This window comes from Setaria viridis, chromosome 7 (genome assembly GCF_005286985.2).
Source record: "Setaria viridis chromosome 7, Setaria_viridis_v4.0, whole genome shotgun sequence".
NCBI lineage: Eukaryota > Viridiplantae > Streptophyta > Magnoliopsida > Poales > Poaceae > Setaria > Setaria viridis.
In genome coordinates, this window is record NC_048269.2 from 12560788 (window position 1) to 12574890 (window position 14103).

General features: G+C 46.2%; 2 protein-coding genes across 2 annotated transcripts; both read left to right on the forward strand.

Annotated features, from left to right (window-relative positions):
• Nucleotides 1–4678: 4678 nt before the first annotated feature.
• On the forward strand, nt 4679–10077 carry LOC117865547 (nucleotide pyrophosphatase/phosphodiesterase). The gene is made up of 11 exons (XM_034749767.2): nt 4679–5054; nt 7256–7347; nt 7462–7528; nt 7604–7723; nt 7818–7910; nt 8042–8171; nt 8483–8564; nt 8649–8987; nt 9080–9205; nt 9292–9601; nt 9676–10077. The coding sequence occupies exons 1-11, from the start codon at nt 4887–4889 to the stop codon at nt 9979–9981; spliced, it is 1833 nt and encodes a 610-aa protein (XP_034605658.1). The 5' UTR covers nt 4679–4886; the 3' UTR covers nt 9982–10077.
• A 340-nt stretch (nt 10078–10417) lies between these two features.
• Nucleotides 10418–13258, forward strand: LOC140223433 (uncharacterized). The gene is made up of 4 exons (XM_072295274.1): nt 10418–10490; nt 11206–11734; nt 13044–13130; nt 13237–13258. The coding sequence occupies exons 1-4, from the start codon at nt 10418–10420 to the stop codon at nt 13256–13258; spliced, it is 711 nt and encodes a 236-aa protein (XP_072151375.1).
• Nucleotides 13259–14103: the final 845 nt, after the last annotated feature.

A 14103-nucleotide genomic window follows, 5' to 3' on the forward strand; every position in this document is an offset into this window, starting at 1 on the left:
AGGTTCTTCTTCATCATCAATGTCGATGACCTCCTTGATCATTGGCAGCTGCTGCTGCACGACTTCTATAGTCATTTTCTCCACCTCTATCTCCTCCCCAACTACCTACAATCTACCAATGTCATATTGAGTAGACACGGCGGTAAGGAAATTACTTACGAGTACTTGATCCTCAGGATCTTATCCTTCTTCAAATGTGATTATCAGAGGAGGGACGTCCTCGACAGTGAGCGGCTTCTTCGCCACACACTTAGCAGCGATGGTGCGCCTCTTCTTCGACAGCGGCACCAGACTGGCCTCCAAGTCATCTTCAGCTGCACGCTTGGATGTCCCGGAGGAAGACCCAGCCTTGTGTGACGGCTGGGCCTTGATTACATACTCTTCAGCAGCCTCAGAGTCAGAGCTGCTGAAGGACGAGAACCCCTTCAACTCTTCCTCCTCTTCCTCGACTACCTTCTATACATTGGCAGCCGTGTGTACACGTGGAGCGGCATCAGAGCCATTCGATCCAGGTGGAGGAGGAGCAGAGCAGAACAAGTGAACTTCCTGCATGAGAAGATAAGTCAGAATATCAACAAGTACAAAAATTAGTACTCAGTGGCTGAGGCCACGGGTACTTACACTACTTGGCGGGTTGGCAGCACAGTACTCCCGCACGATTGTTGAGATTGCGCTCCTGTGCTTAAATAGATGCCTCAATCACGCCATAACATCATCCACGGAGATGTCATCTGATGTCATCCGGGATAGATCATTGGGGCTGGAGTAGTCGTATCCCCAAGTGCACCACAGTTGTAGTGGTTGGATTCACCTCTTCATAAAACTAAAGGCTACCTCGACTCCAATCAGCCCTTGCTGCTTGAGTACAGCAATCTTCTCCAGCAGCTTGGGTAGCTGCAGGCTATCTCCATGTGTAGGCTCATCCAACCACCGGTTGTTCCAAACTGCGCGGTGGCCTGTCACCTTGGGTAGTCTTGGCTCATGGTTTCCAATATAACACCACCTCTCCTTCTAGCCCGAATGCGAGTCAATCAACTTGTACTCCAAATATAGGCCTTTCGCCTTCTCCTGCATTTGGATCCCAGCCCCACCGACTACTCTGTGTGTGAAGATCTTTCGGAACAATTGGAAGTGCGGCTAGATTCCAATAAAAGCTTTGCAAAGATGCACAAAAATCGCTACGTGCAGAATCTAATTGGGGTTGAGGTGCACTAATTCCAACTTATAGTATTCCAAAAGCCCGCGGAAGAAGTTTGATGTGGGCAAAGCCAAACCGCGCTCAATAAAGTGCATGAAGATTACCGTTTCATGGATGTAGTTCTCGATTGGCCAGGGGTTGCCGCAAGCCACCCTTCAGTTGATGAATTCTTGGTCTTGAAGAAGATTGGCAGCTACCAATGTGAAAGGATCTAGAGTGTCGACTAGAGGGGGGTTGAATAGTCAAATTTGAAAAAATTGCACTTAAAAACAAGCTGATCAGACAATTCCGGAGATTTCCGGAGATTGTTCCGGAAATTCCCGGATGTCCGGAAATTTCCGGAGAAATCTCCGAATTATTCCAGATTCCTCCGAAAACAACTACAACTCTAAGAAAAAACTATTAGAAATTAGATCGATGAATATAAGTTGTTCAACAAGATGTTCTAAGACTATTCAGCAAGATGGAACAACTCCAAGCAAGCTAGAAAAGTAGATCTAGAACAAACCCTAAAAAGGTGTTCTATCCAAGAATATGAACGAAAGCAAGAACAATATGCGAGAGTGACACAAGGATTTGTTACTGGAGTTTAGCTTCACACGGCAAAGCCTACGTCTCTGTTGAGGACCCACAAAGGGTGGGCTTATATCACCAAGCCACTTTCCTCCCTCTAGCGACCACAAAGATCAAGCTAGAGTTACCTAGGGGTAATACAAACTTCCCGGGGCAGCCACAAGCTTGGATGCTCATCCGGGCGATGCCTAGCTGGCTAGGAGCTTGAAGCTCCAAGAGTAACAAACACGAATCACTGGCTTGATGAAGAACGAAGATTTCCGGAATCCCGAACCTCCGGATTTTTCCGGAAAAACCTCTGGAGTTTTCCAAAAAAACTTTCGAAAAAATCCGGACCTCCGGAGACTCTCCGGAAACTCTCCACTTCCGGAATACTCTGGAAAAACTTCGGGAAATTTCCGGATTTCTCTGGTTAGCACTTCTAATTATCCCCAAGTGATGTGCAAGTGCAAATGGTGTCCCTCAAAGGTTTTGTTAGGTCATTTTGAGCACCTTTTTCATCATCAAGACCAGAGATTACGCATCCCTCTTAATAGTGCGACTTTCCTATACTCAAATTCAAACCGAGAATCAATTTAAACTAGATAGTATGTCACTTAATATTTCATTTCCTTTGAGGGGTCTGTCACAAGTGCTCCATGACTAATAATCTATTTAAACCTACTCATGCACTTGAAACTTTATTAGTTACTTAAGCTTTTATCATCAAATCACCAAAACCCACTTAGGGAGTCAAGATACTCTTCACAATGTCTGGATGTCCGCCTCCTTCAGCACGGATTTCTTCCAGGCTCATGCTTGAGTTGGCGGAGCCAGTTGATCGGTCTTGCCATACTTAGGAGGTGGCAGATGGATCTCCTTCTTCTTTTCTGCCTTCCTCTTCTTGCTCTCCGCCGCCTTACTAGAAGTCACCTTCTTCCCCATTCGTGCTACCATGAGGGTCTTCTTGCACATACGTTCGGGGACTAAGCGGTAGGGGATGGCAGTGCTCGAGCTCAAGGAATGTGTAGCGGCGGCGCTAGGGCTACAATGTGGAGGATGGAAGAGCAGATGGCTCGGGAGAAACGGGAGGGATGATTTCCTCTGTTATTTATAACCGCAGCACAGGTAACAAAGTGGCGAGATTAACAGGAATATTCCATTTTAAAACACCCAAAGGTTTCGCACCTGGCCGTCAGTTTCCAATTTTCTTGGAAGAGATAAGTTTACTGTTGGCGAACGGTCATGTTGACCAGAGGTTGACCCTTATACCCAAACTAGTCGTGTAAACGGCTTGGGGGCTGTGTGCTACATGCCCATCGGCTAAAAAGTTTTTTCTTTGGGTTTTAAGGGGAAAAGAGATGCAAAATTACAAATTGACCCTCAACTTGATTCTTCGATTCAACCTAGGGCTCGGGACCTACTCCATATGGAGTGCGACTTTCGTCGCACTTCTATATAAATTCAAGATTGAAGATTCAAGACCAAAGTAAATGAGGCTTGAGCACATTCTAGCCGCATGGCAGTACTTGAGTACATTTGAATACTCAACTCGATGGAGTTCTCGAAGAGCACCAAAAACTAGTCGGAGAAGCCTACAAAAGTACTCGGGACTGCTACAATTGACTAAAAAGTACTCAAGAGCTTGTCATCCATATATATGTGGGTCCACTAGAAGGTTTGGACGGTCCTAGATACAGGGCAGTACACCGAGACGTGTCAGACATGGAGACTACGGTGCAGGATAGCGTGGTTTATGTGGAGGACAAGAACTAGTCGAGGATTAGGAAACTACTCGTAGCAATTAGAGTATGACTCACTAGTCGAATCCGACTAGTAGTATTATAAACAACCAACCTGTAACCCTGCCCCGCAATATAAGGCGTGGCAGGGACCCCCTCTGAACAAGTTCAATCCAATACAATACAACCAATACACAGGACGTAGGGTATTACGCTATTCAGCGGTCCGAACCTGTCTAAGTCATGTGTTCGAGTTCACCTTCGAGTTTCTGATCTCGGCGAGCTCCACGCATAAAACACTACCTTGGGCACCCCCTCGGTTGGTTGCCAGGTCTAAACACCGACAATCGGGGAGCTTAATTATGCGCTTGCACAAGCATTCCCTTGACATGGGCTCCAATTACGAGGACTAGTGGAAAGGTTTGCTTTCCGATACCTTGGTAAAAAACACCATGTCGGGAGTTTGTATTTTCTACCCTTTACCTTCCGCATTTCTATTGCACTTACATTCCGCGTTTAGTTTTCCTAGAATTGCCATGTGTAGTTTATAGGATTGAAACCTATGCAAAACTCTTCGCGGTAGAGATAGCAACACATAGAAAAACTCTGTACACATCTAGACATAAATTGGCATAGGTTTTTATATGTGTTTGGAGTCTTAATTTTTAGAACACCCAATTAACTACCAAATCCCTTCAATAACCACATAAGATTCTATCACATCTGCAACTAAAAGAACAACGTGAAGTGCTCTGCCATAGGATCGTTTGGTATTCAAGTTTCCATATATGTTATATTAACAACTCATGACTCGGATCGATAGAAATATGTACTCCCACTAGCAAGTGTAGCACTGGAGGTACTTGCCTCGAAATATTCCACAATCATTAAAGTAGGAAACCTTCATGTTCCTCCTGCATACTTTTGTATTTTGAAAAGGAACAAGAATATTGGAAGTATGGTTGGTGTGAACGTATTTCAAAACAAGCGCGGACGACTAAACTTAAGCGTGGTTTGGGGTCAATCGCCCGATGTGCAGTATCCACGAAGTCGCGGCGTCGATACCCAAAATTCCGATAGGCATATATCCCCCAACCATAATTCCCTCGTCTCCATCGATTTGCATCGTTTACTCCACGCGAGACAACTGCCGCAATCTTTGTGAGCCCCTTTTAAAACAAACCCGGGCACAGCTCTATCTCTATCTCTACTGGCGCCCGTGCAGCCCCGCCCGAGTCAACTCCTCGTTCCGTCTCGTCTCGCTGGCCATCTCGCGCGCCACGGCGCCGCCACGCGTATTGGCCGCTGATAAAACGGCCGGGAAGCCGCCCCGGGGCTAGCGTTCCACGCTCCGTCTAGAGAGCAAAGAAAGATACTGCTGGTCTACTGCCATCATGGGGCCGGGAGGCGTGGCGCGGCTGGCCTGCGTGCTCCTCCTCGCCGCCGCCGCCGCGGGGCACGCCGGCGTGCAGCCGCTGTCGCGCATCGCCATCCACCGCGCGCGCGTCGCGCTCGACGCGTCCGCCGCGGTGCGGGCCTCGCCGGCGCTGCTCGGCACGCAGGTATGCCTCTCTGTCCTCCTTGATCCGGATGCTTTCTGCGTGTGCTGTCCCGGCGTGCTTGGACTATATGTGTGTGTTCTTGCATGTTCGGCCCGTCGCCTACCATCCATGGATTCTTCGCATTTGCATCTAAACAGAAAAGAAAATCGTCCGTTCCGTTTGTTAGAGGAAGAATCGTATGGAAACCATCTGACAAATATACCTAGCTCCTGGCCCCATCTATATATCCAAGAAGAAAAAAACATTCAGCAACTGTCAGATATACTCTCGATCGTTAGCTTAGAGGATATGAAACTCCCTCGGCTTCTGGGAGGATCTCGTGAGCGCAAAGCAATGCAAGGCCTTCCTTTGAGTACACTTGATCTCAAGCCAAAGCGGCGGCGGCGTTAGTTTCCAGTGACCCGCCGCCGAGGGGCAAGGAGTTGAGAGCGAGAGGCAAGCTTTTTGTCCAGGTCATCTCAAGTCAAATTATGTGGAGTCAAACGCAGGCCGACTAAAAAAAATGCATCTGCAGACCGACAAACTATTCCTTGGCGCATGTCACATCCGCGGTGTGCCGTCAGAAAGTCTCAGCGAATATTCCCGCCGCATGCATCAAGTATCGCCTCTCCATGTGTTCATACTTTGCTTTTTCAAAAATGTGTTCATACTTTTAGTTAATTGTTGGAGCGAGAAGAGTTTATATAATTAAATATAAGAAATTAACAATAGAGATTTTTTGTAGTTGTGCCTCTAGCTTGTTCCTAATTAATTTGGACAACTGCAATTAAAAAAAAGCCTAGATATTCCTAAATGGTTGTCTGGTTCTACCTTCTAGTGGAGAAATGTAGCATGCAGTAAAGCTTAGGTTTTACCGTACGGTAGTGACATTGTGGATCTGCAGTTAGGGAAAGATTCCACTAGTCAGCAAGACGCTGCTTGAGCCAATAAATTTCCAATCAAAGCCTAAGTTCTGAAAAAAAAAAACTCGGTTCAGATAGCTGTTCCTTATGTAAATTCAAACGTGTTCTCACTTTAATGTCTTTTATCGTTTATACATTGCGCGAATTGCAACAAAAACTAACTTCTACTTACAGGAGCCACCCTTACTACCCAACAAATAGCCAATATACATCATTGTTCTAAAATGGCAACGATAATTAGTACAAAATATGAATATTGTCACGTATGGATTGATACCATTAGTAGACATCTTTAATATTGTGAACCCCAAGCCAGCTCAGCAGCTGCCCTTTTCTGACCATCGAAACCAGGATGTGCAAAGTGTCCAATTCTCGATTCTGACATGGCTGACCCTCTGTTTTGGGTTGCTTTGCTTCGTTCTCACCCTTTGACGATTGCCACAAGGACAAGGTGTTTCTTGACGGAGGCATCTTTTCTGGGGATGGAACGGAGTAACATCATTTGCTATAGGGTCAGAATTCAGCATTAGATAATCCATGCGTGGCCGAAAAATTCGGTGGTGGACCATGGGTATCCCAATGCAGACGATATCTTGGACCAAATTGAGCTGCAGAATTGCACCTCTCCCTGATTCTTGTTTGTCCATACTCGTTCATTCAAATGTGGTCACATGGATGTCTGTTCCCACGCATTCTGATAATAATAACAATGGAGTAATATACCTGGACTCACATATGCAGCATGTCATTGCTATCATTCTGGTTTCACACTACTTGTCAATGAGAAATTACGTAATGTTTAACGGATGATAATTATAACTGTATTTCAAATAGGAACCTTTTTTACTGTTCCCGTAAAACTGTTTTCTTAAGTTCTCTAATTCAAGAGGTGTGGCCTTTTTCGTTCAATTGATTTAAGGCTTTAAATTTTACATGGGTCATACATAAATGATGGGAACCACATCTTAGTGTGGAGGCGCGGCTTATGCCTTTGTTTACTAGGTTTCAAATTCTGGTGTCCACGACATCCACGTGATTGTCTAAGTGTGGTATGTATGCGTGTGTAGTGGTGTATGTGCGCGTGCATCACTATGTAGAAAAATAAACAACGGTGTGTATAGCATTCTTTTCTATTTTAGGGAAAATATGTATAAAATGTATTTTAGTACATTACAACAATAGGAATTTACCACACCAACATTCAAAAACGAACTTGCCGAACATATCGGTAGATCAAAATACTACTATTTTATTTCGTTGCTGTGTGAAAAAAGAAGTCTGACAATGTTATCAACACAGGGTGAAGATACAGCTTGGGTAACTGTAGATTTTGTTGCTCCCCATCCCAGCGGTGATGATTGGATCGGCATATTCTCTCCGTCAAACTTCAAGTACACTTGCTTGTTTACATCATCCAAACAATAAATTTAGATTACAGGATATTCATTTTTATGGTGAGTTTTATGCTGATAACCTGCCCTGAAATGCAATGCACTTTCCTGCAGTGCATCCACATGCCCTGGATCTCATGGATCAGGCCCAGGTCCTGTCATATGCTCAGCACCGATAAAGGTCAGATGAAACAATGAGTAACCTTCAGATTTTTCTGATGAACACTAGGCTTAAAATCTTTTATTCTGCTTTCAGTATCAGTTTGCAAATTACTCATCAGATTATGGCAACTCTGGGAAAGGAACCCTGAAGTTTCAGCTGATAAACCAGCGGCAAGACTTTTCATTTGCATTGTTCACTGGTGGACTCTCAAATGTATGGTACTGAATAAGACATTGTGGTGTTATCCTGTCCATATGCTATCATTTATTGGAAAAGCACTGACTGTGTTCACCTATACATTTTACAGCCAAAACTGATCGCCGTATCAAATGCGATCGCTTTTGCGAACCCAAAAGCTCCGGTTTATCCACGCCTAGCACAGGGGAAATCCTGGAATGAGGTTGGTTGTTCTCTCCACTATGTCTTATACAAGTAAATCTAGCTTAAAAGTTAAAATTTTATACGCATCATAAATTAGGTTGAAAGTTCCAATCGCAGCCAGACTCAAATTTGTTCTTTGTGTTCCGTTAGATGACTGTCACATGGACAAGTGGCTATGACATAAGTGAGGCGTATCCCTTTGTTGAGTGGGGCATGAAAGGGAGACCTGCTGTACGCACAGCAGCTGGCACAATCACTTTTGATCGTGAAAGCATATGTGGTATGGCTACTATAAAACATTCTATATAGTGGCACAGATGAAATATTGTCAACAAAGGAAAATGTAAAATTCTAATTCTTAAAGATAAGCTGGAGTATAATCCTAACTTTGTTAACTTGCTGTAGGATTTAGTTTGAATTTATCCAATTAGTATTGCCAAAATTATTTACCTGATATCCATGCAACAAATATGCAGGATCCAGATAAATTTTCTATTGGGGAACAATGTAAACTTGGATGAAATTTTGTAAACTCAAACTAGTTTCCATTTCTAAGTTGTAGCGTCTCACATTATCACTGTACTTGTGAAGGAGAACCTGCTCGTTCTGTTGGTTGGAGAGATCCTGGTTTCATACACACAGCTTTCCTGACAGACTTATGGCCAAATAAAGAGTAAATTCTTGCCTCGTCAAGTCCTACAGAAAGTTGTTTAAGATTTAAATACTGATATTCTGAGTTATAAATATATCCAACTAGGTACTACTACAAAATTGGGCATATGCTGCCTGATGGAAATGTCACATGGGGCAAGTTTTCTTCCTTCAGAGCACCTCCTTATCCTGGTCAGAAGTCACTGCAGCGAGTTGTCATTTTTGGAGATATGGGAAAGGCTGAGAGGGATGGTAGCAATGAGTACAGCAACTACCAGCCTGGATCACTTAACACTACCGATACACTGATCAAGGACCTCGACAACATAGACATAATGTTTCACATTGGTGATATTAGCTACGCCAATGGGTACATTTCACAATGGGATCAGTTCACACAACAAGTCGAGGCGATTACTTCACGGGTTCCATACATGATTGCAAGGTTTGTAAATCTTGTTCTGCAATCCACAGTGCCCTTAGAAACTTACAGAAATAATCTTCAGTGTTTTATATAGTTTTCGTTGCCTGATGCAGTGGGAATCATGAACGAGATTGGCCCAACAGTGGGTCATTCTTCAATGGAACAGACTCTGGAGGGGAGTGTGGTGTGTTAGCTGAGACCATGTACTACACCCCAACAGAAAACAGAGCAAACTACTGGTAAATAGCTGTATCGTTTAGTTTCCTAACCTGTTCATGTGTATTGCCAGATCGTAAACAGTAACCGCTCCGCTCTTGTTCAACAGGTATTCGACAGATTATGGAATGTTCCGGTTCTGCATCGCGGACAGCGAGCACGACTGGCGGGAAGGCACGGAGCAGTACAAGTTCATCGAGAACTGCTTCGCCACAGTCGACAGGAAGAACCAGCCATGGCTGATATTCATCGCTCATCGCGTTCTTGGTTACTCTTCCGGTTACTTCTACGGCATTGACGGGGCTTTCGCTGAGCCAACATCCCGGCAAAGCCTCCAGAAGCTCTGGCAGAAGTACAGGGTGGACATGGCGTTCTACGGCCATGTCCACAACTACGAGAGAACATGCCCAGTCTATGAGGTAGAACCTATTATTCCCCCTGTGCAAAGTTTAGTTTCGTGCGCAAATACATGTGCTAATGCTAATTTTTGCAGGAACAATGCATGAGCTCGGAGAAGTCGCACTACTCGGGCACCATGAACGGCACCATCCACGTTGTTGTCGGAGGCGGCGGTAGCCACCTGAGCAACTTCACCACCGAGGTCCCGGCTTGGAGCATTTACAGGGAGATGGACTACGGCTTCGTCAAGCTAACGGCGTTCAACTACACGTCCCTTCTCTACGAGTACAAGCGGTCCAGTGACGGCAAGGTGTACGATAGCTTCACTGTGCACAGGGAGTACAAGGACGTGCTGGCGTGCGTCAAGGACAGCTGCCCTCCGACGATACCAGCGACATGATATTGATTTGCAGAGGGTCGCTTGTGAGGTGGTGGGTTCTGCGTGTAACTGTGACTGACTATTATCTGGAAAACTGAAGGAGAAAGGATTGCACAACATCTGTTCGTTGACAGACCACCATTAACACAGCACCTATAAATACAAATTCTGCATTGAAAAACAGGGGCACTTCTACAATGAAACATACTACCAATCAGGAGCACTCTCTCTATTTTTAAATTTGCCTGGTCTAGTTACCTTGGCCAAAAAGTCATATTTAAAAACAGAGGAAGTAGCATAAACATGTGTGCATCAAAATATCACGGATGACAGGACTACAGCATCAAATAATTTAACAAATCACGGTTGCTCAAAACACAAAGTTAGTTGCCTTTGGCAGGGTTTCTCGAACGGCTTCTCTACCGGCTTCTCTTGAAGCCCTGCCAAACACACAAAGATGAAATGGCTTCACCGGAGAAACCCTATAATTTCCTCTAAGACGAGCCAAAAGGAGACAAGAAGCCCAAAAAGTCAGCTCCCCGTGGCTTCATCCCCTCCACGGGGCTAAAGTCCCCAACTTACCCCTTCGGCGCGGTGCGGTGCGACCCGTTGACGCTAGCAGCACGGGGTTCCCGGAGGACGGTGACGGCGCGGGCGAAGGGTTCCTCGAGGACGGTGACGGCACGAGCGTGGGGTCCAGAGGATAGCGGCAGCCCCGGTGTGGGGGATTCAGAGAAGAACGAGAGGCGGCGACGTGGGCGTGGGGGCCTGTGGACAGCGGTGCAGGTGCGGGGCTGGAGGGTGGGCACGGGCGCCGGGAGAGAAAGAGAGCTGGAGAAGAGGAAGGCATGAACGGATAAGGAAAAAATAAAGAAGGAAAAAGAAAGAGAGCGAAGAAAAATGAAAAGAAAAGAGAAAAGTAAATTAAAACTAAAAAAAGAAAAGGGCATTATAGATATTTCACTTTTTTTACTACCAGGAGAAGCTGTTTTACCAAATATTTTTCTAACCAGACCAGTCGGAGCTAAAAAAAAAGCTGCTCCATCGGAGGATCTCTGGTAGAAAACTGACTATTAGTGCCCGTTGGGAAGGAGCATATCTCTCCAATACCCAACCGAGATTAATTTGTCGAGATAAAAGGGGTCCTTTAGTCCTGGGTGGATGACCCGGAACTAAAAGTTCACTTTTATCCCGGTTGGTATTCCCAACTGGGATAAAAAAAGTTTTCAAAAAAATAAAAAAAAGCTCCGCTGGCCGCCCCACGCCTCCTCTCCTCCCCGCCGGCCCGGCCCCCTCTGCCTTGCCCCGCCTCCTCCCCACCGGACGCATGGCAGGTATGCTTCTCCAAGCGCCACGCGGGGCTCTTCAAGAAGGTCAGCGAGCTCTCCATCCTCTGCGGCGCCGACGTCGCCACCGTCATCTTCTCCCCGGCCGGCAAGGCGTTCTCGTTCGGCCACCCCTCCGTCGAGTCCATCCTCGACCGCTTCCTCGACACCTCGCCCAGGGCGGGGGGCGGCCTCTCCTCTGCAGGCGACCACGCGGTCTCCGAGCTGAACCGCCAGTACGGCAAGCTCCGCACGCAGCTGGACATGGAGAAGGCGCTGCAGGAGCGCACCCCGTGCCTCCTCTTCCCCGCGGCCCAGCCCCCTCTACCTCGCACCGCCTCCTCCCACCGGCTGCCTCGCGCCTCCTCCTCCACCGCCCGCTCCCGGGCCGCTCCACCTACTCCGCCCGCGCTCCACCGCCCGCCCTCACCCCGCTACCGCTCCTCACTGCCATTGAGGGGGGAGCAGAGGGGGAAGGGGAGGAGCAGCAGAGGGAAGGAGAGGGGCAGCGGCGGAGGCTCACCTGGAAGCTTCTGTGAGAGAGGGAGGAGGAGAGAAAGAGGAAGAGGATAAGGAGAGAAAGAGAAGAAGAGGATAAGAAGAAGAATGCACGGAAGAGAGGAGGAGGGAGAGAAAATTAAGATAAGGAAGAGGGAGGGGGCGGTGGCGGGTGGGGAGGGGCCTTTTATCCCGGTTGGGAATCCCAACCGGTATAAACCCCCTTTTATATCGGTTGGGATTCCCAACCGGGATAAAAGGCCCCTCCAGTCCCCAGGCCTTTACAACCGAGACTAAAGGGGCTCTTTAGTCCCGGTTGGTGAGTCCCTCGCCAGTGGCTGAGTTTTAGTCCTGGTTGGTGAACTTTTAGTCACGGACCAAATTTAAACTGGGATAAAAGGGGTGGATGAAAGGTGAGTTTTCTACCGTGGATCCACAGCTGTAGCTGTTTTAGCCACAATCGGAACTCTGCCAAACGAGTCCTTAATTTATATCCTGTTGCATATTGGTAAGCAGTAACTCAACAGTTATAGCATCTTCTCTATTACGATTTCTACTTTGAATTGTATGGTATCAGTCGATATTGGTGTACTTAGGCAACGGAAACAGTAGTTATGTGTGCTTGATTCTTAATGAGAGACAATAATGAGGCAGGGAAGAGTTACATAGTTTACCTGAATTTGGTAAATTAAGGAGAGATGAAGCACTGTACATCAAAGCAAGTGATGCAGACAAGTCTATGGTGGCAAACAAAACTAAGGAACATGCAGATAATGGGCTAAGACGTTCCATGTATATGTATGCATGCATCTGCGAGACATGCTAGTCTGGTGCTGAGGTGCCGAACTATGGTCCAATGGTTGGGGGATGAAAGAACTCTGCTATTTGAGAGGGAGGACGAAAACTAAACCTCCTGGGGATAGTTGAGGAACCCAAAATAGACTAAATTCGAAAGAAGACAAGGTAGTCATAATTGATAATTCAATTTGCTGAGAATAGATACAAGATCCTCTTCTGTTCTGACTCAATCAACTTTTGATTTCTACGCACGTATAACGAATTGGAAGCATGCCAAGCGTGCTTGTCAGGGAGGGCCTATCGAACTGTATTGACGTTTGAAAAGCAAGCTGCATTTTGTCTGACAGTGTCACTAGTGCAGGTTTTAGTTCTCATAAAAACTGTCCCTTTTAGTTAGTTTGTGTTCACTACTAGCAAATGAATTTGTCTGTTGTGTTAATTTAGCGTCACCTAGTTGGACAGGAGAAAAAAAACCATCTGTGGACCAGCTTATTCTGGGGGCAGTCAATTGGAAACTGTCAAATGGTTCTCTGAGTCAGAGGAGGTCAGGTTAGACTGCTCTCGAAACATGAGCAGCACATGTACCCAAACACAGATGGATATGTTCCACCATAATCTAAATAACTAAGCTATACTTTACAAATATTACTCGCAGGGACTTCCTTGTTCGAAGTTAAGCAATGAAATGAAAGGGTAGCTTGACAAGGACCCTGCAACTACGCACAAGTTCGAAGACTAGGCGGCAAGGAACCAAAGTATTGCAGTCCACAACACATTTATGTGGTACAAGACTGTCACAATCTACGAGACTGGCTACACGACATTTGCCACACAAATGACTGACCTTGTCTCATGAGTTAAATGAAGAAACAGGGACATTTAGAAAGAGGCATGATAGATTCCCAGTCCACTTGATAGTGCTTTAATATTTAAAAAAACTCAAAAAAGTTACATGTTCAACAGAAAATGCATTGTCCGGGAGCTTAGGCTATCTCCGTTTATAGGTGAGTGCTTGAAGAGAGTAAAAGCATTGACATCATATCCTGGGCATTCATGTAAATTACAAGAGTTCGATTTTAGCTCTTAAACTCAATATCACGCATGCGACAAGGAAAAAAAAGAACCCACCTCCATGGTCCTGATGCTAAGATGGTGAAACTATCTCCATGTCAGCTAAACCATCTGCAAAAAAGAATAAACTTGCAGTAATACCTGATTTTGAATAGGTGAAAGCTAAAGTTGTCTGGTCACTACTCGAGATCAGTCCCGATTGGTAGGGGTCAAAGATCCCAAAAATCCATCCGAGACTAATTACTCGAGATAAAAGGGAGTCCTTTAGTCCCGGGTCATCCACCCGGGACTAAAAAATTTCAAAAAAAATAAAAAAATGCACCGACGGCCTCCACCCGCCTCGGCTCCCACGCCGCCCGTCGCCTCTGGCCTCCGCCGGCCGGCCACCCACACCTGACTACCCGGCCGCGCCACCCCCACCCGCGCCGGAGCCTAGAAGAAAAGGAGAGAA

Excerpts from the sequence above, each read along its gene's own strand:
- LOC117865547 (XM_034749767.2), top strand. The coding sequence starts at position 4,887 with ATGGGGCCGGGAGGCGTGGCGCGGCTGGCCTGCGTGCTCCTCCTCGCC. Across the intron at positions 9,206-9,291 it reads GAAAACAGAGCAAACTACTG|GTATTCGACAGATTATGGAA; the intron begins GTAAATAGCTGT and ends CTTGTTCAACAG. Across the intron at positions 9,602-9,675 it reads GAACATGCCCAGTCTATGAG|GAACAATGCATGAGCTCGGA; the intron begins GTAGAACCTATT and ends TAATTTTTGCAG.
- LOC140223433 (XM_072295274.1), top strand. The coding sequence starts at position 10,418 with ATGAAATGGCTTCACCGGAGAAACCCTATAATTTCCTCTAAGACGAGC. Across the intron at positions 11,735-13,043 it reads CCCCGCTACCGCTCCTCACT|GAGAAAAAAAACCATCTGTG; the intron begins GCCATTGAGGGG and ends CTAGTTGGACAG. Across the intron at positions 13,131-13,236 it reads TCTGAGTCAGAGGAGGTCAG|GGACTTCCTTGTTCGAAGTT; the intron begins GTTAGACTGCTC and ends TATTACTCGCAG.